This window comes from Artemia franciscana, chromosome 5 (genome assembly GCF_032884065.1).
Source record: "Artemia franciscana chromosome 5, ASM3288406v1, whole genome shotgun sequence".
Classification (NCBI taxonomy): Eukaryota; Metazoa; Arthropoda; class Branchiopoda; order Anostraca; family Artemiidae; genus Artemia; species Artemia franciscana.
In genome coordinates, this window is record NC_088867.1 from 53742951 (window position 1) to 53767603 (window position 24653).

The following is a 24653-nucleotide window of genomic DNA, read 5'->3' on the forward strand; positions in this document are numbered from 1 at the left end:
GCAACAAAGTAACTTTTAAAAATAAATCAGTAAGGTTTTTCTTTAAAGTACCCAGGACATTAAAATTAAAATGTTTTTTACACCCTGGCCCCATCTTCGGTCTATTCATTCCTGAAAACCGGGATTTTTCTTTTGTTTCTTATACACCTATTGGTATTTTTGTTGTTGTGTAAATCCTCTCTGTAGTTGCCGAAATTGAATCTTGTCGGAAGCTTTTTCTTGTTAAACAGTTTGTGGTAACAAACTATAGTAAGGAGCAACCCGGCCCAATACTAACCGAAACTCTAAAAAACGGAATTTTGATACCAGTAGTTACATCAATTTTTTTTTTTATTGTTTTAAAAAGTAGAGTTGTGACAAAGAGTCAAACTTTAGCGTAAAGAGCGGGGCGTTGAGGAGGGGACAACCCCTTTCATATACGGAATAATTTCTGTTAATTTATCTATGGATGATCGTAAGTGAATCATTAGGATGATACACCCATTATTTTTTTCAGGATATTGAACAAATAAAGGCTAGTGGGAATATGTAAAAATTAAGTACTAAAAGTGATATTTTTAGAGCGCAAGAAACTAAGGATTCTATTTACATGCCAATATTCAAGTAAAAGGATAAATATAACATAATTAAATAGCCTAGTTGGTCTTTCTAAAAAGATTTTTTTTTAAGTAAGTCAATTAACTAATTTGAAGCTTTTAATCTTGAATATTTTTAATAATATCCATAATGCATAGCTTAGGTTTATGGCACTGTTTGTCTTTTAAAAAAGCAATCAGGAAAGTTACACTTCTTGAGCTTCATGGCGATATATTCTTTTCCCTCATTTTCCGCTTATTTTTCACACACGTTCCTTATTTTCAAACTTGGCGCCTGTTAAGCGTAGAACTACCTAAGTGCATATAGAGGTCTTGTCAATAAAAATTATCTTCCGGGGCTTTCCTGATACTTTAATACGAACATAATTATGTAAATTTCTACTTAACCAATTCAAAGAATCAGATTTCATTTTATTGTCCTTGGTATTTAGCTATCCACGCTTAATCAGAGCTTGAATATCCGTATCTGTTTTACATTTTTGTCTTTAAATACTTTGCTTTTGATGATGGTGATGATTTTAGACGATAATTATGACCAATTTTTTTGAAATTCCAATTTAGCCTAGTGTGAAAGGATTGTGGAAGATAAAAGTAGCTTAACCACTTGGTATTGAAAATCACGTTGGTGGTGTGAAAACCACTTTAGTCTCTTGGTTATAACTGTATAAGACCGTTAAATCTTTCTAAGAGTATTTCTGTATGTTAAGCATGAGAAATTTCTGGTATTAGCTTGGAACAATAAACAAAAATAATTTGTTGTTGATTTGGTTCGCTGTTGTTAGATTTTGTTGGCGGCTTGTAGTTGTTGACACCATAATCTTGTATATTCCATTTTGAGAACTTTATACTGATTGCTTTATCTTGCATATGCTTCCTTTTGAGATAGGAGTTCTAGCAATTATGTTCACAGGAAAATGGTATTGAGCCCTCCCCCGCCAAAAAAAGGACAAAATTCCTCAATTTCCCCTAATTTCTAGGCATTTCTTATTCAAACTTTCCAATAAAGTATGTTTTTGTACTAACGGCCCTACCCCCGAAAGAAATAATGAAATAATATCAATTAAAGTAGCAGTAATAATATCAATATAATAATAATATAATTAATGGTGATAATAATATAATGAATAATAATTAAATAATAATAATAATAGACTCCCGAAAATTGTCCTTTTGGGTCAACCGTCTAGGGCTAAAAGGAAAGCAGGTGGTCTGTGGTTGGAGTGGGAGTTTGTTATGAAGAAGGATTACAAGAAAATTGGAAGTTCCTGTGAGAGTGTAAAGAGGGAGGCTTTGAATAGACTGAGATGGAGGAGGAGCGTGCGTAGTTGTTTTGGCCTCAGGTGGCTTGATGCTGTGGTGAGTTGTTGTTAGTAATAGTAGTAGTAATAGTAAATGATAATAATGGAAAGAAACAATTGAGATAAAAAAAAGAAAAAAGAAGTAAGTCTTTTTATTATCGGGCCCTACCCCTAAAAGAACGGCATTTTACTACTATTTTTAAAATCTTTTAAACTTTCTGAGAGTTATATCCATTTTTGAGATCCGTCACGAACCTGTGAAGTTATGGGCATATATTTTACTCTTAAGTGTATAATAGACTTTTTTAGAGGTAGCATAATCCCAAAAATTAATGTTCAAAGCGTGACTAATTTCTAGTTTGCAGAGATTTAAGCATGCTGTATGTTGCGGTTAGTCAAAAATCTTTTGCTATATATTGTTATCTATCAGAGCCGTTCCAGGGGGGGGGGGGGCTGCAACTGAGAGATTGCCCACTTTTATAATTTTTTCACCCTTTCGACTTTTTTTGTTTATTTTTGAGTAGGGAGGGGCGCTTTAATTAATTTTGCCCCGGGCTTCACCAACCCTATAACTGCTCTTTTATCCATGGAATTTAAGGATTTAGCTGTATGGAATAGGTATGCCCCATTAAATTAGTATATACCAATTTCCAAACAGGAGGAAGTATGCGCAACCCACGCTCGTTTTTCTCTCTCCATCGGTGGAGCTGGGTTTCGTTATCCCCGTTCCCTCCCTCTGCTGCTTAAAATTTACATACTAATTCCGCTGTGAAATAAAGATCTTGATTGGTCGTGACTTTGGGAAAGTCATTCTTAGGGTCTTAATTTTGGAAAAAAAATCTTTCATATGACTGATGTCACAAATACTTTGAATAGTTATAATAAATTGGGTTGAAGATCAATGTCTGTGCTAAAAGTTTAAAAAAACACATTAATATTATTAACCAACAAAAATTCTTGGAATGTTGCAGAACTGAAAATCTTATTCCCATGTTTTAAGATTCGGATCAAACAGTTCGTGGTAACGAACTGTAGTAAGGAGCGACCCGGCTCAATAGTAACCAAAACTCTAAAAAATGGAATTTTGATACTAATAGCTACATCATAAGAATCGCATTTTAATGCTGGTTTTAAATATATAAGTTTCATCAAGTTTAGTCTTACCCATCAAAAGTTACGAGCCTGAGAAAATTTGCGTCATTTTGGAAAATAGGGGGAAACACCCCCTAAAAGTCATAGAATCACACCATCAGATTCAGCGTATTAGAGAACCCTACTTTAGAAGTTTCGAGCTCCTATCTACAAAAATGTGGAATTTTGCTTTTTTTGCCAGAAGGCAGATCACGGATGCGTGTTTATTTGTTTTTTTGTTGTTTTTTTCCCCAGGGGTGATCGTATCGACCCAGTTGTCCTAGAGTGTTGCAAGAGGGCTCATTCTAACGGAAATGAAAGTTCTAGTGCCCTTTTTAAGTGACCAAAAAAATTGGAAGGCACCTAGGCCCCCTCCCACGCTAATTATTTTTCCAAAGTCAACGGATCAAAATTCTGAGATAGCCATTTTATTCAGCGTAGTCGAAAAACCTTATAACTATGTCTTTGGGGACGACTTACTCCCCCACAGTCCCCGTGGGAGCGGCAACAAGTTACAAACTTTGACCTGTGCTTACATATAGTATTGGCTATTGGAAAGTATACAGGCGTTTTCAGGAGGATTTTTTTGGTTGGGGGGAGGGGTTGAGAAGAGGGGGATGTGCTGGGGGAACTTTCCATCGAGAATTTGCCATGAGAGAAGAAAATTTCTATGAAGGGAGAGCAGGATTTACTAGCATTATTTAAAAAAAAATAACAATTAAAAAATAAATGTGAAAAAGCTTGTTAAGCTGGAAGTAAGGAACAGCAATAAAACTTAAAACAACCAGAAATTATTACCCATATGAGGGGCTCATCTCCTTCTAATACCTCGCTCTTTACGCTAAAGTATTTTTAGTAATTTCAACTATTTATTCTACGGCTTTTGTGATTCAGGGGTCATTCTTAATAAATTGGGATAAAATTTAAGCTTTAGTGTAAAGAGCGAGGTACTGACGAAGGGGTGAATCCACTCATATATGTAATAAAAACATGAGAATAAAAAAGTTCTTTACGTAAGCTAATTTATAAGTTACGTAAATCTTTTACCAATAGAAAGATTCGTAAAAAATTAAAATTTCTAGTTGCCTTTTTAATTAACCAAAAAATTGGAGGGTAACTAGGCTTCGTTACCCGCTCTTTTCATCTCAAAATCATTCGATCAAAATTATGAGAAAGCCATTTAGCAAAAAAAAAAAAAAAATGTAATTTTCGTTTTGATTATTCCTCTGCGGAGAGCCAAAATCAAAACATGCATTGATTCAAAAACGTTCAGAAATTAAATAAAAAAAAAAAAGTTTTTTTTAACTGAAAGTAAGGAGCGACATTAAAACTTAAAACGCACAGAAATTACTTCGCATATGAAAGAGGCTGCTTCCTCATCAACGCCCCGCTCTTTATGCTAAAGTTTTTTACTGTTTTAAAAAGAAGAATTGAGAGAAAGAGTCAAACTGCGTTTTAAGTTTTAATGTCGCTCCTTACTTTCAGTTAAAAAAACTTGTTTTTTTATTTAGTTACACTTAAATACCCGGAAAGAAGAGGAATTTGCTCATACATTATATTAAAAAAACAACAGAAAAACAAAAAGGTTTGCTGAATAAAATAAAATTAAAGTTGTTTTGCGGAAGACAATAAAAACCTGTCCTTTTTTTTAACGAGCAAAGCTCAGTCGTCTGATATTAACTGCTGACACCAGCCATTTTCTCCCAAGAAAACATCTTCTTAGTCCAGTGTTGCCTCATCTTTATATTTTCTTTTAAGGATAATGGAATTTCAGTTCTAAGCTTTGGATCTAGAGAAAAGTGCCTATGTATACGTCTTGCATATGGGGAGCAGCTGACCAGTGATATAATTAATTTTATTAGTTTAGTCAAAAAACAAGTTAATATTATTAACCAACAAAAATTCTTGGAATGTTGCAGAATTGAAAATCTTATTCCCATGTTTTAAGATTCAGATTACACTTAAATACCCGGAAAGAAGAGCAATTTGCTCATACATTATATTAAAAAAACAACAGAAAAACAAAAAGGTTTGCTGAATAAAATAAAATTAAAGTTGTTTTGCGGAAGAGAATAAAAACCTGTCCTTTTTTTTTAACGAGCAAAGCTCAGTCGTCTGATACTAACTGCTGACACCAGCCATTTTCTCCCAAGAAAACATCTTCTTAGTCCAGCGTTGCCTCTCCTTTGTGTTTTCTTTTAAGGATAATGGGATTTCAGTTCTAAGCTTTGGATCTAGAGAAAAGTGCCTATGTATACGTCTTGCATATGGGGAGCAGCTGACCAGTGATATCTTTTATTTTATTAGTTTAGTCAAAAAACAAGTTAATATTATTAACCAACAAAAATTCTTGGAATTTTGCAGAATTGAAAATCTTATTCCCATGTTTTAAAATTCAGATTACACTTAAATATCCGGAAAGAAGAGCAATTTGCTCATGTATTATATTAAAAAAACTATAGACACTAACACAGAACCATTTACAAAAAGAGCTTCGAGGTTAGCTGCCAAAGAGGCAAGATTAGCAGTGAAAACGCGTGTTTAATTATTTCTATTTCACTTCAATGAATTGCTTTGTTTCACCTCACTTTATGTATCAGTCCTGGTAGAACTTCGCTGAAGTAAGGATGCTGCGACTGTTTTAAAAATTTTCGTTTAGTTTCAATAGTTGTATGTTATTTTAAGTCTCTTTTCTTTTATATATTTATGTTTTGGGAAGGACGGCCCGTGAACATAGGGTTCATAGGGTTGAACATAGGATATTAGTATTCTACTGTCTTGCCAAAAGAATTCCCTATTGATCTTCTTGTTGTTGATGTTTATGATGGAAAGGCAGTGTGGTCGGTATTTCTAAAAACATAGTTCATACTCTTTCTTATATTGAAGCACTTCAAAAGAAAGCAGGTTTCAAATATTTAAACTGTTTAAAATCTTAGATGTATGTTTTTTTAGCATGCGGACGAAGCAGCTCGTATTTTGCAGTAATGACGTTTGAAAAACCTGTTCTATTTTACGCATTTAAATTTATTTAAAAACGAACTTTAAATCTTCTTGTTTTTCAATCTGCTAAAATTCATTACGAATTCATAAGCTATAACGCAAATTGGCTTTAGAGTTGGCATTAAAGATCAACTAGCCAAATACCTGATGTGCGATTATTATTCAAAGGTCAATCGGAACTGATTTTAAAGCTTCAATGGAAGTGAAACTTCAATAATTGTCTGATTTGTGGTAATATATCTTTTTTTTGTTCTTTATAATGATTAAAAACATAACAAGTATGTTTTTAACACACATTTAAAGGGAGCGGGCACATAAGTCAGATTTTCTTAGAAATGGGGGGGGGGGGGGAGAATAGTTTTATTTGATAAAATGAAAATTGGGATTTGGTTCCTGAAGTTTACGTCCCTCAATGAGAGTAACTATATTCCAAAAAGATACAGCCAGTATATTGAAAATTCGGAAGTTCGAAATAAAATAAGTGATTTTAAGCGGTAGTTTGTCCATGTCCCTGGGGCAGGGAAGGGGGCTCCCTGTACTCAGATATGGCTACTGTGCAAATATGGCCGTAAGTTCAAATTCGATGCTTTGAGCTATGACTTTCTTGGCAAATTGTATTGTCTTGGATCTTATGAGCTATAATAAGTACTATATACTGCATTTTTTGACGCGGTTTGCTGTATACAAGGTCGTATCGAGGGGGATTAGGGGATTTAACCCCCCCCCCCAAATATTTGTCCGATTCGTAAAAACGTAAAAAATAAATATATGAACAATTTTTTTTGCGTTTTATAAAGTTTTTTTTTTGTAGAACCCCTCCGAAAAAAAGTTCTTTTGTACACCCCCCCAAAAAAGGAAATCCTGGATACGGCTGTAGGTGTATATACTCTCAAAATGACCCATTTATTAAGTAAAATAAATTTTTTACCCTTTATATATCAATAAATTGAAAAAAGACCAATTCCATCTAAAAATAGTGCAACAAATCTTATGCGTAATTTATCAGAGTTAGATGAGATTTTTCTTTTCAATTACTAGATTTCGTTTCAGGTCTTCACGGAGGTATTATTACCTGCAAATGGGGCGTGATCGGCCGTGGTTGGGATTTCCGAAAACTGGCAAATCACATAGAAAACATTGTAAAATAATTGAGGTCTTTCAATTCTTAGGGGAGGATGGGGGGGGGTGAACTCCTATCCTGCCTCTGTATTCTAAATTACTGATTTAGGTAAAATCGAGTACTGTAAACAAGTTTGTGGCTTTGTTATTAAATAAAATATTTCAATTTTTGAAATTTTTGAACGGATCAAGTTGTCTAATTATGTTTAAAAAATTTGCATGATTTCAGGAATTGCTGAAGACAGTTTACTTTGATTCAAGCTATTCTTCATTACGGGATATTGTAGAGCCCCCTAATGGAGAGACTTCAACACCTTTAGATGGCAAAAATGGTGTTCGATGCATTCGTATCAGTCCAGATGGAAGGCATTTAGCTTCTGGAGACCGATCGGGTAACATTAGGTAAGAGCAATTCAGATAATTGTTTACATATTTTCTCTCTCCACCTTAGCTCCTTGCAGTTTATCTTCGAATATATTTTGCTAGCAAAACAGCTTATCGAGTGACAGACAAAAAAAAAAACGAATTGAAACATAGCGCATGCTTTGTTCTTGTGATGACAGAAGAAAAAAATTTACCTTAATCTCCCAGAGACAGATTTTCAAGTCCCCCCCCCCCTCTACCTAAAAAACCTTGTAAGTTTCTACTCGATCCCCTAGCCTTGACACAAAATATGAACAAAATTTATCACTTTCTACCCCAACCCCCCATTGCACTTCCTGGGAGAAGGGCTATAAAACGGAGATCAGCACAGCCGGTAGGGACTATAAAGTCCAATGTCGTATTCTTTACCTTTTAAATAAACCTACTGACTATGCAATCCCTATAATGAGATAAACTTGCTTGCCTTTATGATTCAGGCATGATAAAAAAAAAACATGCTCTCCTGTTAGCATCTGAAAGTGCTAAGGAGAAACCGTTACCCCTTGCATAGCATCACGTCTTCATTTTATTTTTTTGCGATTGCCGTAAGTTACGGACACTTACCAGTTAAATATAAGTATGATTCTTGGTCTTTGGTTTTTGATCTGCCCTACATTTTATTGTTTGTTGTTTCTAATTTTCTTCACCTCCTATGCCTTTTCCCCTACTCTTTTCGTTAGTTGATTTTGTTAGATTTTTTCTTTTTCCCCTAATGTTCGAAATTCATTCTCAGCTTGTCCTTACTAAGCTTCCAGCATACTGTAAATTTCTTGGAATACGGTTTCTTTTTTCTTCTTTTTTTTTCTTTATGGTTTATGTTCCCTCCAGAATAGGCGATTTTGCGACAAGACTCTGGATTTAATCACCTAAAGGTGGTTTTAGAAGGGGGCTGATGGGACACTTGCCCCTGGCGCCGAAATTCTAGGGGCGCAAAATTTCAAATAAATAATCTGACATTTTCAATCGTTTTGTAATTTTTGAAACTTATTTTAATAAAAAAAAGGAGGCATATCATCTTTTCCCATATAAAGTAACAAAAATCAAAATTAAATAAATGAAATTTAATAAATGAAAATTTCGCGAATATTTCGCATGGAAATTTATAGGAGAGAAGGGGGGGGGCTAATCAAGATTTTGCCACTGTCGCAAGAGAGGCTAGAACCGTCACTGCTTGCACCAAACGGACAAGATTCTTTTATCATAAAGAAGGCTCGAAAATTGCCTAAGAAAAAAGAAAGAAAAAAAAAGGAAAATGCTCCTTTTTCAACGATTTTCAACTAATAGTCGATGTATTTTGAATCTAAAGAACTATATATCACCGACTTTCAAAGATTTAATTCGATAGATGGATAGAACTGAATGTCGGCTATGGAATTATTGCAAAATTGTTTTCTCTTGGTGATGTATTAAAATAGTTATATCAACATAGTAGGAGATGGGAAAAACAACAGACCGGTAACTGCACACCGAGCATTAACCATGAATTTGAAATAATAAGACTTGTAACTTGACAGTAATAGTATATTTTTCATTTATATCTTGAGTCTCAAAGTGTTTCATTTTTAGTTGTCACCCTGTTCCCCAAAGCTAGAATGAATCCTCTGATGCAAAATTCTTCTTCCTCATCAATATGATTGTCCAGTTTCCGTGGATGCCCCATAGATTTGCACTGCTTCTCTTAAGTAAATTCAAAATTGAGCGATTAGGATGAACAGATGTATCCAAGTTACCAGCACCTTTTAACCTGAAGTATGTTGATGTGGTGTAGTTTATAAATATATGCTGTATCTTACAACAGAGGAATTGTCGCTGCTCATGCTTGGTAGAGCTAGGTCTGTGTGATTGTCCGACATACTGCTGTTGGATAGGACTACCTTAGATCAGGGAATCCCCACCAGGGATACCTCAATAAGAACTACGTTGACCTACTGTTGATATTTGGAATAGCCTCCCAGTAGAGGTGTTTTTCTAAAAGAACTTTTTCTTCGTTGCCTTAAGACGTAATAGACAGTTAGAAATTAGATATGATTGCAAGGTCCAGCAGCATATCTTACGATGACATTCAGGGCAGAATTTAAAGCTTTGACTGTTCTAGACCTAAGCGTTTTGCCGCTCCGTTTTTGCTAGATTTTTCTGGGAAAATCCCGAAAATTTGGGGATAGTAGAAGCACTGAACAGAACGCAACGGATGAGCCAAACGTAAAGAAAGAGAGAGGTGACTTCAAACTCTCAGCTTCCATTCTTGGGAAACATCTGAAAGTTTATAAGCGGCCATCGGAATTCTCATGTTATTTTAAAATCCCTTTTCTGTGAAAAGGCAACGCGGCGGCGGAGTATACCTGGCACTTTGACAATAATTAGTCCAGTTTTTGTTAAAAAAATTACAGTGATAATTTATTGCGCCTCTAGGTCCGGGCCTAGTGGGTCTGTGGGTAAATTTGGGCCTGATGGCAGTATCGTTTCAACAAATCTGTTTTCAATTCAAGCATATGTCAATTCATTGACAATGTCCCCTAGAATGTTTGTTGCCACCAATGCTATTCTGTGATCGCAGAGCCTGTCTATTAGCTCAGTAATGAGCTACATACTCAACTAATCAACACTTCGTGTTGATGAGCGTGTTTCTTATTGTCATAAAACGTGTCTCTTATTTTTATCTGATTTTTATCCTGGGTAAAGTATTTTTATTCTCTGCAACGGATCCAGACCCACCTATGGCGTACCTAGAGACAGGAAGATGTTGGCAAAAAGAAACTAAAATATATGATCGAAGAATTTTAATATGCTTAAAAATAAGATAATCTAAACATTAGATCTCCTCCCTGAAAATTCAATTGGATGCAACTAGGCGGCTATAATATTTCCTGTCGACAACATGCTATATTAGACGTCCTTGGATTTTTGTGTACATATATTACAGAGAATCACCTTCCACTTTAGGTATCAAATAGCCTTTTGAAGTATAAAATACTGATTTTGTACATCAAATAGCTGTAATTGAATATGAGTTCGCATATCGAATAATTATGTAATGGAAACACTACCAATCTACGCTGCTATGTGAACTCTCAGAAAATGGGCATAGTGTTTCAAATTTGACTTAAAAGGAAAAAGAGGAAGTCAGCTGGGATACCTAAGGTTCAATGTGAGTCTAAAAAAATACTTTGTTTAAAAAATAGATGATGATCCCTATGAATTTATAATCCTTCTCAAGGAAATAGAAGACATGAATTTCATAAGGGATTCATCTTGTGTGATAGATTTTAATTTCTCAATTAAGTATCGACAGAAGATCATAACTTACGAGAGATCGTAAATCGACAGAAGACCCCCAATTTTGGTAGAAGATTATGAAATTGGGAAAGAAGAACATAAATCGATAGAAAACCCTAAGTTTTGTTGAAGACCGAAAATTGTGACAGGAGACCATAGATGTACAGAAGACCGTAAAGCATCCTAGCTCTTCGTATTCTCGTATACGTCTGATGTTTGAACTCCTGGTATGTCAAATTCAACGCCGGATTCTCCGAAATTTTCATCAAACAGTTCGTAGTAACGAACTGTAGTAAGGAGCGACCCGGCTCAATAGTAAACAAAACTCTAAAAAACGGAATCTTGATACTAAAAAATACATCAAAAGAATTGAATTTTCATACTGATTCTAAATATATAAGTTTCATCAAATTTACTCTTTATCGTCAAAAGTTACGAGCCTGAGAAAATTTGCCTTATTTTGGAAAATGGGGGGAAACACCCCCTAAAAATCATAGAATCTTAACAAAAATCACACCATCGCATTCAGCGTATCAGAAAACTCTATTGCAAAAATTTCAAGCTCCTATCCACAAAAATGTGGAATTTCGTATTTTTTGCCAGAAGACAGATCACGGGTGCGTGTTTATTTTTTTATTTATTTTTTTTGTTTGTTTTTTCCCCCAGGGGTCATCGTATCGACCAAGTGGCCCTAGAATGTCGCAAGAGGGCTCATTCTAACGTAAATGAAATGTTCTAGTGCCCTTTTTAAGTGACCAAAAAAATTTGAGGGCACCTAGGCCCCCTCCCACCCTCATTTTTTACCCGAAGTCAACGGATCAAAATTTTGAGATAGCCATTTTGTTCAACATAGTCAAAAACCATAATAATTATGTCTTTGGGGATGATTTACTCCCCCCCTATAGTCCCTGGGGGAGGGGCTGCAAGTTACTTACTTTGACCACTGTTTACATACAGTAATGGTTATTGGAAAGTGTACAGACGTTTTCAGGGTTTTTTTCTTGGGGGGTTGAGGGGTGGGGTTTATGTGGGAGGATCTTTCCTTGGAGAAATATGTCATGGGAGAAGACAAATTCAATGAAAAGGGTGTAGGATTTTCTAGCATTACTATAAAAAAAAAACAATGAAAAAATAAACATGAAAAAGTTTTGTCAATTGATAGTAAGGAGTAGCATTAAAACATAAAACGAAAAGAGACTATTACGCATATGAGGGGTTATTCTCGTCCTAAATACCTCGCTCTTTATTCTAAATCATCTTTAGTAATTTCAACTATTTTTCTACGGCCTTTCTGATTCAGGGGTCATTCTTAAAGAATTGGGACACAACTTAAGCTTTAGTGTCAAGAGCGAGGTATTAACGAGGGGACAAACCCCCTCATATACATAATAAAAATATAAGAATATAGAAGTTTGTTAAGTAAGTTAATTCTTAAGTTACGTATATTTTTTACTAATAAAAATGTTTGTTAAAAATTAAAACTTCTAGTTCCTTTTTTAAGTAACCGAAAAATTAGAGGGCAACTAGGCCTCCTTCCCCATCCCTTGTTTCTCAAATTCGTCTGATCAAAACTAAGAGAAAGCCATTTAGCCAAAAAAAGAATTAATATGCAAATTTCACTTTAATAATTTATGTGCGGTGAGCCAAAATCAAACATGCATTAATTCAAAAACGTTCAGAAATCATAAAAAATAGTTTTTTTTAACTGAAAGTAAGGAGCGACATTAAAACTTAAAACAAACAGAAATTACTTCGTGTATGAAAGAGGCTGTTCCCTTCTCGTCACCCTGCTCTTTACGCTAAAGTTTTTACTGTTTAATAAAGTAGAATTGAAAGAAAGAGTCAAACTTTAGTGTGTAGAGCAGGATGTTGAGAAGGGAACAGGCCCTTTCATGTACGGAGTAATTTCTGTTTGTTTGAAGTTTTAATGTCGCTCCTTACTTTCAAACAGTTCCTGGTAACGAATTGTAGTAAGGAGCGACCCGGCTCAATAGTAAACGAAACTCTGAAAAACGGAATTTCGATGCTAAAAGATATATCAAAAGAATCGGATTTTTATGCTGATTTTAAATATATAAGTTTCATCAAATTTAGTCTTTGTCATCAAAAGTTACGAGCCTGAGAAAATTTGCCTTATTTTGGAAAATAGGGGGTAACACCCCCTAAAAGTCATAGGATCTTAACGAAAATTACACCATCGCATTCAGCGTATCAGAGAACCCTATAGAAAAAATTTCAAGGTCCAATCTACAAAAATGTGGAATTTCGTATTTTTTGCCAGAAGACAAATCACGGGTGCGTGTTTATTTGTTTTTTTGTTTTTTTGTTTAGGTTTTTTTCCCAGGGGTCATTGTATCGACCAAGTGGTCCTAGAGTGTTGCAAAAGGGCTCATTCTAACGGAAATGAAAGGTTCTAGTGCCCTTTTTAATTGACCAAAAAAATTGGAGGGCACCTAGGCCCCCTCCCACGCTCATTTTTTCCCCAAAGTCAACGGATCAAAATTTTGAGATGGCCATTTTGTTCAGCATAGTCGAAAACCATAATAACTATGTCTTTGGTGATGACTTACCCCCCACAGTCCCTGGGGGAGGGGCTGCAGGTTACAAACTTTGACCAATGTTTACATACAGTAATGGTTACTGGGAAGTGTACCGACGTTATCAGGGGGATTTTTTTTGGTTTGTGTTTGGGGTTCAGGGGAGGGGGCTATATGGGAGGATCTTTCCTTGGAGGAATATTTAATGGGGGAAGAGAAATTCAATGAAAAGGGCGCAAGACTTTCTAGCATTACTATAAAAAAAACAATGAAAATGTAAAAATGAAAAAGTTTTTTCAATTGAAAGTAAGGAGAAGCATTAAAACTTAAAACGAACAGAGATTATTACGCATATGAGGGGTTCTAAAAATACTCTAGCATAAAGAGCGAGGTATTTAGGAGGAGATAAATACTTCGCTTTTTATGCTAAATTTTTTTTAAATAATTTCAACTATTTATTCTACGGCCTTTCTGATTCAGGGGTCATTTTTAAAGAATTGGGATAAAACAAGATTTAGTGTGAAGAGCGAGGTATTAACGAGGGGACCAACCCCCTCATATATATAATCAAAAATATAAGAATATAAAAGTTTGTTACGTAAGTTAATTCTTAAGTTACGTATTTTTTTTACTAATAAAAACGTTCGTTAAAAATAAAGATCTAGTTGCCTTTTAAAGTAACCGAAAAATTGGAGGGCAACTAGACCTCCTTCCCCACCCCTTATTTCTCAAAATCGTCTGATCAAAACTAAGAGAAAGCCATTTAGCCAAAAAAAGAAATACTATGCAAATTTCATTTTTATAATTTATGTACGGAGAGCCAAAATCAGACATGCATTAATTCAAAAACTTTCAGAAATTAAATAAAAAAACAAGTTTTTTTATATGAAAGTAAGGAGCGACATTAAAACTTAAAACGAACAGAAATTACTCCGTATATGAAAGGGACTTTTCCTCCTCGACACCCCGCTCCTTGCGCTAAAGTTTGATTCTTTCTCGCAACTCTACTTTTTAAAACAATAAAAAACTTTAGCGTAAGGAGCGGGGTGTCGAGGAGGAATAGCCCCTTTCATATACGGAGTAATTTCTGTTCGTTTTAAGTTTTAATGTCGCTCCTTACTTTCATTTAAAAAAACTTGTTTTTTTATTTAATCAGTTAAAAAAACTAGTTTTTTTATTTAATCATTTAAATAGACCTACTTATCCAATAGTTTTACGAACTTTTAACTGGTGTATAAATTGGAAGCTTCTATTCCTTTTAGGACAATTTTCTCTAGTCGTAGAATCGCTTTTTGAACTATAACTTGAAACACAAGGGAACCGATTATTCTTCCAAATGAAAGTGTTTCTTTTTTGTAATTAAATAGGTGAAATTTAGACTGTTTTTAAGTAAGAAAAATAGCATAATGAAAGCAAGAAAACTGTCTTTCAATCGGATGAGTTGAAATCTGGCTATTGAACTAAATTTGGTTCTCATCAGTACCTGGCTGAAAAACTAAATTATCAAAATCTGGGGGGGGGGGAATTCATCACTTCTTTGATTTTTTTTCAGTGAAAATGCAAAACAAGATATTATTTGATGAAAATAAAGAAAAAGATAGTATTCCAAATCTTGGGATGGGGAGGGCAAATAATCAGGAGGACCCCCCCCCCCCCCCCGACACCACTGACTTGACAGTGCTTGTGAATCTGATTTTTTTCGCCATTCGTTATAAGTGTTGAATTCTGTTGTTAATATTGCATATAAGAACAACAAAAAACTGGTAAATTAAATGCTCCAACTGAATAGAACCAACTGAAGTAAACCTTGATTACAAATCTAAAATTAAATTTTTTGCAACTCTAAACTTTATTAGTGGACTAGGAATAGTAGATCTACAATAAAAGTCTACTCCCCTTCCATGATGTTCAAAACGCTTAAAACAATTTAAGATGGGGTATTTCTCTGCTGTGGTATCAATTGGGAGTGGGGCTCGGCCCGCTAGATTCGTTTCTAACCTTCCTGCTAAATTTTGGAGAAACTTCTCTTTTAAATATTTTTTTGTTGAAAATGTCTTTTTTGGCATTTTCAATGAGAAAATTGAAGAACCACAAATGTCTCTCCCTTAGGTATTAAAAGATGTACTTGCTCCTCCGTCCCCCAACCTCTGTCTGTTCCTCTGATGAGTTTTTACGATTAACTTATTTTCTTCGTTATTCATGAAGTTTTCTATTTTGGTATAGATGCTATATATTCCTCTGGTAGAAATTTTCACTTATTAATGACGAATTTGTCCACCCTCGGCTGTTTTATAGTTATTGTGTTGGTTTTTGGCTGTTTTCATTTGTGCTCGACAACCGTTTTAAGGCACACCCTCATTCAAACTTATTTTTATTGAGTACAACTAAAGGCAGCATTTATTCATCTTAAAAAAATTGAAGTGTCGTGCTGTTCTCCCTTCCCCCTCCATTCACTTCCAATTTTATTTTCTCAGTTTTTGACAATCATTTTCTAACATAGATTTGAATTTGTTTCAGGATCCATGACCTCAAGACACTGGAAAAGGTTGTCACAATTGAAGCTCATGACGCTGAGGTGCTGTGTCTCGAATATTCAAGACCGGAGTCAGGTCACAAGTTTCTTGTGTCCGCCTCAAGAGATCGCCTCATTCATGTTTTCAACGTGGATCAAGTAGGCTTTTTAATTTGAAAGACCTCTTAATTAGGGTTTATAACTTGTTTCTACTGTACAAGCATTCGATGTACAGTGTATAATTATTGTAATTGACTATTCTTATAATTAGCCTATATTAATTAGGAATTAATGGGTGAGTATATAATTTATGGAAGGTTTTTTTTTCTTTTGGGCGAATTAGAGGGTTTTGTACTCTCCCTCTCCGGAAAAATGTTTTAGCGTAAAATTTGGCGGTATGAATGTACATTGTATATTTAGCATATTATTTAGCACTAGAAATGAAAAAAAAACGTTAAAAACCCAAGTTTCAATTCAGAAATTCCCCAGAGTTTATAATTTCTTTCTAGCGCGCATACATTTGATGCACCCTACCTACCTCGTAAGGAATGAACCACGGCCCATAGTAGCAAAAAAAAAAACCCGTTAAAAAGCAATGGTAAGCAGGGTCGTATCCAAGGTTTGTCTCCTATTTTTTTTGGGGGGGGAGTGGTTACAAAAGAATTTTTTGGGAGGGGGAGGGTGTTACAAAAAGAAACTTCGAGTAGGACAAAGATTTTTTCGGGGGTGGGTTCAAACCCACCCAATCCCACTGGATACGGTCTTGCTGGTAAGTGAGAAAAATTAGGCGTTGTGAAAGGGAAATGATTAAAACCACGACGAATTAAAATAATCTCAAATCAAAAGAGAGTAAGTAGAGAAATTAATTTGATATATTTTGTATTATGGAAAAGCAGTGTTATCTCCGTCATTATTTACAATGTTTATTTAGAATAACTTCTACTCCAGGTGAAAACCACCGAATCAGAATCTACAAAGATCATTGAGCTGTATATTACACGGTAAAAAAGAGAAGATACCTTACACCATTGAATGACTGATATGGCAGTGGGTTCTGATCTTTTCCTTAAAACTAATTGACCGTATATAACTTATAAGGGAGGAAACTGCTTTAACAATGCTTAAAAGAAATAAAAAACTATAATGGAGTTTCCTGAAAAATCAACTAAAAAATTGACTATATTAGTATAATACAACTATTTTGGAGTAGTGTTCCCTTTTTAAGACCGGTTAAGGAAACGAATAAGTTTTGGACCTTGTTATCAGAATAATAGTTGTAAAGACGTCGCTTTTTTCCCTTGGCTTGGTTACCTACTGGCTCTGATTTGAGTCATTTTCTGAATGGGAATGCTCCTGAATGGCGAATATTCCAGGATTTGGAGAATACTCCTGAGCTCTTTTCAACACCAAACAAACCAATTTTCTGCTAAGATGCCTACATAGTAGTCTATTCTTGTGTCAAAACTTTATATTTGTTTATTTTATTCACCTATTCTTCTGCATGATATATTTAATTGACAGTCTCTTTCACGTTAGAAATTCCTGTCCATTGGAACCCTTTATTTGTGGATACTAGTAAGCGATGGTGCCGTTTTGTAAAAATCGAAGGGAGGGGTGGGATACTTTCCCAATAAGAAAGGAAAATACTAAGACAAGTATTTTTCAGGTCTTAGGAAAGTTCATTAAAAAATTAAAAGGAGTAACATGTAAAATACGACGGGGGGGCATTTGACTATTCTCAGCATGTAGATTGATAAGAGTTTGATTAAAAGACAGAAAGTGGTGTTTTTTTTTCGTTTCAATGAGAACTAATAAAGAAATAGTTTTGACAAGTCTGCTCTGTTTTGTCTCACAACGTGGAAATCGAGTTCATAATTTTAAGCAGGTGGAGAGAGGTGGTTATTTCGGGTGGAGAGAGGGGGCGAGGTAGCTTAGGACTTTGTGGGAGGGCAACTGTGTTTGTCGCCCGACGAGTTTTGGTACTAGTTATCTTTAATTGTTTTTTCTTTCTTTAGAAACATCAGTTCGTGCAAACTCTTGATGACCACTCCTCGTCAATAACGGCTGTTCGTTTCTTGTTTTACGGAGGTCAACTTCAATTAGTGTCGTGTGGCGCTGATAAATCAATAATTTTCCGGGAGCTACAGGAAGTAAGTGTTTTTAGACCCGTCTTTCACGTGGAGATCAATCTATTGACTTGGCTAACAAATTTCGTTAAGACGAGATTTATTATGAGACGCAATAGTAATATGAATAGTTAAGGCAAGACGCACTCTCAAGGAATCTTCCTATACCATCAATGTTAAACATTTGGAGTTTGCCTGACGCTCCTGAATTAGTGGTTTCGGTGGCTTTTATGTCAATAGAAATAAAAAAATCTGGTGAACATTTTGATCTAATCAAACCTTAAAGCCGACAATTATTTTGTTTTATAATTCCAAAATAATTATAAAACCTGTTTCGGGTTTGCATTCTAGATTGCTATACTTGACACTGTTGTTGTGGGGTATCAAAAAATAGAGGAACAAATTTTTTATTCAACAATCAGAAACTTATTTCTATAGTTTATACTTCCTGGCTGCAGTCCTTTCAAATACTTTACATATTTGTGTTCTGAAGTCAAAATTCCCCTCAAAAGACTAGATCCAGCTGTAATCGGAGCGTGTGGGAATGCATAAATTAAACCAAGGGACTAACCAAGCACTGGGATTGTTCAGGAGCGATTCAGTCAAGTATTAGTTAGCTGCAACCTGTTTAAACAGAGTCTAGAGAATAAGTAGCGTGCAGACATCAAACTGTCAGTTAATAAATACAAATAAAAAATCATATTGTATAAATAATTAAAAGAAGAACTGTCAAAAATAACATGCACCTAATCGTAATTTTGAGTAAGAAACCCCTTAAGTTCAACCTTCTTATGTTTGTTTAGCTGAGGCGACAAAGAAAATTGATACCTTTATGTTTGATCGAGTTGCCGCCTAAGAAAAAGAATTGACTAGGGAGTTTAATGCTTGAACTTTGGGTAGGCCTTAAAACGAGGCATGATTCTTTTTAAACATATTTTAGCATTAAAAACACCCATAAAGGCTCTTAATTGCCTACCCCCGCCAAGGTTTAGCTTTAGAACAGCTTGTTTGTCATAATCCATGAGTTTTTTCTAAAAGCCTTTTTTTCAGTCATATAATAGTAATGCAAGGTCTCAACCAGGCAATAAGTCTAAAGTGGAGAAAAGGGTACGAATGGATTCAATGATTTTAAATTTTATATGTGTAGTTTTTACCTCCGAGAGTTTTATTGCTTCTATACCACGCTCTGATTCACCCTTATATTTCGTATGGGTGCATTTTATGGGCAAGCAATTTTTATCTGAATTTTTAACGTGTTCAGATTCTTCAAAATAAAGCGATGCGTTGATGGATATGTTGAAGGTGAGCACAACACTACAGTTTGCTTCAAAAAGTTAGAAGTGCTGTATGTAGGACAACTACGGGAGTACCCAGTTGGAATTTTTTCCTATCAGTGTTGGAATAATGTAAGTCTAGAGGTTTTTCGCAATTATTTTAGTGAAAAAAGATCGTTGCATCATTATGAACGCGTCACGCTAGTGATTTCGTCATACCGCACAGAAGTGGAACCAGGGCCGGCTTCCCTACTAGATTTTCAGGGCCTAAAGTCTGGAACTTTGTTCCGGGGAGCATTCGGGTGGCTGAGCACCCGGGGCTATTAAAAAGTAAATTGAAAAAGTATTTATTAGGCCAAGATTCATAGTTTTTAATTGGAAAAGTATTTATTAGGCCAAGGTTCATAGTATTATTATTATTATTATTATTATTATTATTATTATTATTATTATTATTATTATTATTATTATTATTATTATTATTATTATTATTATTATTATTATTATTATTATTATTATTGTTATTATTAGTATGAGATTGGTTATTATTATTGATGAGTTGATGAGAGATTGGTCGTTATTGGTTATCTTTTTTCTTCTTCTTTTTTTTATGTTTTTAGTGGATTATTAATTAGAATATGAGTTTTAAGTACCCTCCCAGTCACAAGTGCTTTTTTGCATCTTTCTTTGGACGGGTACTTGGATATTAGTTAAATGTGTTTGGATTATAAATAAAGTAAACTGAACTAAACTGAATTATTTTTTTGATTTTTCAATTTTGAATAAAATAATGTAGACTATTTTTTAATCCATGGGAGCTACCTGCTTGTTCCCCCCTCCCTCCACGCCGTCCGAAAATAATCCCTGAATACGGCCCCGAATGTAGTGAATTATTTTCTACAACTTCTTCTGTCTTAGAACTCTGGTTTTGACTATAATTCGGTCCCTGTTCTCATTTTATCTTTTTTCTTGTTCGATTTTCTCATTATTTATTTGTTCCTTTATGTTTATCTTTTTCGCTTTTACATTTGTGTTTATACAAATTGTTTTTTATATATGTTGAACGATTAAAGTAAATTACTTTCCCGAGGGAATTCATGCTCATATCAACTTCATATCAACTCGATGTTTCTTATGAAGACCCTTTTCAAATTTTTTGGACTCCCTTGGCAACTTCTTTGGAGCCTTAGGCTCGGCCAAACCCGGGTTGAGAAACCATGTAAATTTTTTGGTGTCCATTTTACCTTTGGCTTGATGCCGTATTTGTTTTTCGTCTTGAATTACATTAAAATTCCCTGCTGACTTTGCAATCAGAATTGATTGGTTTGCCAATATTTTCATGGCCTGTATATAAATGAATTGTATTCCACTCTGTAACAATGCGGAAATATCGCAGGGGCTTGTCTTTTCATTGATTTGTTCATTTGTTTCTTCTTTTCCTTTTTAAACAGTTCGTGGTAGTGAACTGTAAGTAAGGAGTGACACGGCTCAATAGTAACCGAAACTCTAAATTAGTAACCGAAACTTTTTTACCAATAAATATATCAAAAGAATCAACTTATTATGTTGATTCCAAGTAAGTGTTTAGCTTAGTGTTACCCTTTTACGTTTTACCCTTTTACCCTTAATATTACCTTCTAGTTTTAAAAGGCTACGAGCCTGAAAGCGTAAAAGCCTATTTATGCTAAAGTTTGAATGCTTGTCTCCATGTTTTGAGAGCATCTCTTGAAACACAAGGGCCGTTTAATTAGAATGGGCAGCTTTTTTAAAAGTGTTAAAAACTTTAGCGTGAAGAGTAAGGTACTGAGCAGGGGAGGGGGGCAACCGATTCGTATGCGGAATAATTTCTGTTCGTTTTTAGTTTTAATGTTGCTCCTTGCTTTCAATTGAGAAACTTATTTTTTAAATTTAATTTTATGAATTTTATGATAAGTATATGGTTGGGGGGGATTTCTTAAAAGATGTATTTTTATGATGGTATAGATTATTATGTAGATATAGATTAATTATGATGTAGAAATATAAGTTTTACAAAAAAGTGTAATTTTATGTGATACATCAGATTTGATTTGATGAATATAAATTCATCAAATAAAGAATAGGATGTAGTTTAGATTAAGAAGTAGATGTAGATCAAACTTTCTATTTCTATGAATAAAAAATATGGGTAAATATGGAGGAGTTTGAAATTACTGACCTAGCTAAGAAATAGACATATCTTCAGAGTTAAAAATGCATCCTGAATCCAAATATAACATTCATTTGTGTTGGAAATGAACTTTACTCCCACCCCCGAATTGTCTGAATTTTAGTGTGAACATATATACCCTGAATTGTATAAACAACCTAACCTATATACTTGCACATTAGGAGGGTATGGGTGAAAATCATTTCCGACGTAAATGAATGTTATATTTGGATTCAGGATGCAATTTTGACTCTAAAGGTATGTCTATATCTTAGCTAGGTCACCAATTTAAACTCCTCCATATTTACCAAAATACGTTTTTACGTGAAAATAGATATAACAGGTAATTAAGTTTGTTCCTATTTAATTATTTTTGCTATTTGAATAATTTTATTTCTAAATTTGTTTTTAATATTAATAGAAAATTATGAAATATTTTAACTTAAAAAGGTAAACAGAGGTATCTTAATTTATTTTTTTTATTCTTATTATATCTATTTGTTAGTCCATTATTTCTTTCCTTTTTTTATGAATAGACAGTCCAGATAGCCTAATCAGCTATTAGCGAAAATCTCTGTAAAGATTAGTTGTTACCTGAGCAGAAAAAAATTTACGATTGTTGTCTAGAGGGTATAAGAAATGTTTTCATTTTTTTATTGTTAAACTTAGTTGCTTTTTATTTTTATATATTGAATAAACAGTGATAGAAGGTATTTTGCTGATAGTGATATGAAGGTAATTTTATTGATAAATTTTTTAAAATATTTTTTAAATGTTATTTTTAAAATCTATTATTATTTTTTTATTCTAATTATTTTAATTCTTATTTAATTTTTAAAATCATTATTGATAATTATTGTTAATCACATGATAATTATTTTTAAAATCTAGTAAACGACTGTTCACAAAAAAAAAAAAACGAAATGATATTTTCTAAGAACGAAATTCTAAGAACCAACATCAGTCCTCTCAGTTTTTCGTCTTTTCTTTGTGGGAATGTCTTACAAGGCCAATACCCTTAGCTTTAAACTTTCGGATATTGCACCTATAATGTTTTCTATTCTGATATTATGTGGGCATAGCGTTTGGAATTGAGGGATATAGCCTCCCTTGATGGATCAAAAGATGTATTCTCGATATTTTTTTCTGATTTAATTATTTCACACATTGAGACGATACCGTGTATTTGACTAGCAATTGATTTCTGAAAGTAGATTTTTTATCTTTCTTGATCTTTTCCTTTCTCCCCAAATTGTGTTCTCTCTTCAAGGTCCATTCCTCCTTAGTTGCCTTTTAAGGGTAATCTGAAGACTGACCTTACATAACAATAGTAGCAATAGTAATTTATAAATTTTTCCTCTGCATGTACAAAATAAATGTACGCTAGAGGTGGGAATTAATTATGATTTATCTCCATTATCTCGTTATTTATGAAATGACTGAAAAAAGCTACATCCTACCATGATTTCTCTGCCTAAGCAGTCTCAGTCACAGCATTTTTGCTCAAGGATGGGGGGATTACAAATTAAAAAACTTTAAAACACCCATCAAAAATTTGTTATTACGCATTTTTGTTACGTTTTTACGAGCAAAAAAATAGGGGGAGGGAGGTCCTAGGTTGGGAGTATTCCTTATATTTTTAGACGAAAATACGAAAACTGGCATTTTCAAAATCTAGGAGTGGGCAGCTGCCCCCCCCTTCTGAACCGTCGCCTCTGAGTTTTAAAATGTATTTGATTTTATGTAGTTTATAGTATAAAGACGTTACAAACAATACTAAAAAAATGAGAAAAAATCAAATTTAATAATTTTAGCTTATTACTTAACCTTAATTAGGTGGAACATTTTGAGAATGTGCTAAACCGAGATACAGTTGTAGGAAAAGATATAGAGGAAAATGAAAAAGTTTGTGATACCTTGGATGTGAAGGAAGATTTGTTTAGTGAGGAAGAATTAGCGACAGTACTAAAAGGATTAAAAAATAATAAGGCTCCAGGTGCTGATAGTGTGATAAATGAGTTTCTTAAATAAGGTGGCTCTGAGGTTAGGAATAAGCTACTGAAGATTATGAACATGATTTTTGAAAAAGGGGAAGTACCTAATGATTTTAGTAAAACCTTAATTAAACCACTGTATAAGAAAGGTGACAAGAGTGAGTTTCGTAATTATCGAGGTATTAGTCTGGTCTCTGTAGGTAGCAAATTACTGAGTAATATGATACTTTTAAACTGAGAGATGATGTAGACAAAATTTTAAGGGAAGAACAGTGCGGTTATAGAAAAGGCAGAGGATATGTCGACCAAGTTTTCATTCTTTGGTTAACAATTGAAAAGTGCATTAGTTGTCAAACACCTTTGGTCCTCAGTTTTATCGATTATGAGCAAGCTTTCGATTCTGTTGATAGAAGAGCGTTAACAAAGGTTTTATCGTTATATGTTATACCAGAAAAATAAATTAAAGTGATTTGTGCTATGTACGAGAATAATACTGCTGCGGTTAAGGTAGGAAATGAGGTTAGCAACTGGTTTTGTATTAAATCAGGAGTTAAGCAGGGTTGTGATCTATCCCCCTTGGGTCATTTTGATGGACTTCGTCTTAAGGAGCACAGGAAAGGCAATTGGAGACCATGGAATCAAATGGGGAGGAAAAACTCTCCTGGACTTAGATTATGCTGATGATTTAAGCATAGATGAAAGTGTGAGCAAAATGAATGAATTTTTAGAGGTTTTGCGAGTTCAGGGTGCTAGAATAGGCTTGAAAATTAATGTTGAGAATACTAAGTCACTAACTACTACTACTACTACTAATAACTCACTGCAGCACCAAGCCGCCTGAGGCCAACACAGCTACGCACGCTCCTCCTCCAACCTAATCTATTTAAAGCCTCCCTCTTTACACCCTCCCAGGAAGTTCCCATTTCCTTTAAATCCTTATTTATGACATCCTCCCAACCCAGACAAGGACGACCTGCTTTCCGTGTAGCCCCAGACGGTTGGCCAAAAAGGACAATCTTCGGTAATCTGTCATCCTTCATCCGTAGAACGTGGCCTAGCCATCTCAACCTTTCTTTCATTATAGCCCCAGAAAGCGGGATTGAACCACACTTTTCGTACAACCTACTGTTTGAAATACGGTCAGTCAGCCGGGTACCCAGAACAATCCGTAGGCAATTTCTC

General features: G+C 34.4%; 1 protein-coding gene across 11 annotated transcripts in view; it reads left to right on the top strand.

The window, feature by feature from the left end:
* LOC136027600 (mitogen-activated protein kinase-binding protein 1-like) overlaps positions 1-24653 on the top strand; it is a 215511-nt gene that overhangs the window by 123135 nt on the left and 67723 nt on the right. For all 11 annotated transcript variants that reach the window (XM_065705011.1, XM_065705005.1, XM_065705009.1 and 8 more), the window contains 3 exons: positions 7374-7546; positions 15895-16048; positions 17905-18039. In XM_065705011.1, the coding sequence (XP_065561083.1) occupies positions 7374-7546; positions 15895-16048; positions 17905-18039 (462 nt within the window). The remainder of the gene's footprint in view (positions 1-7373; positions 7547-15894; positions 16049-17904; positions 18040-24653) is intronic.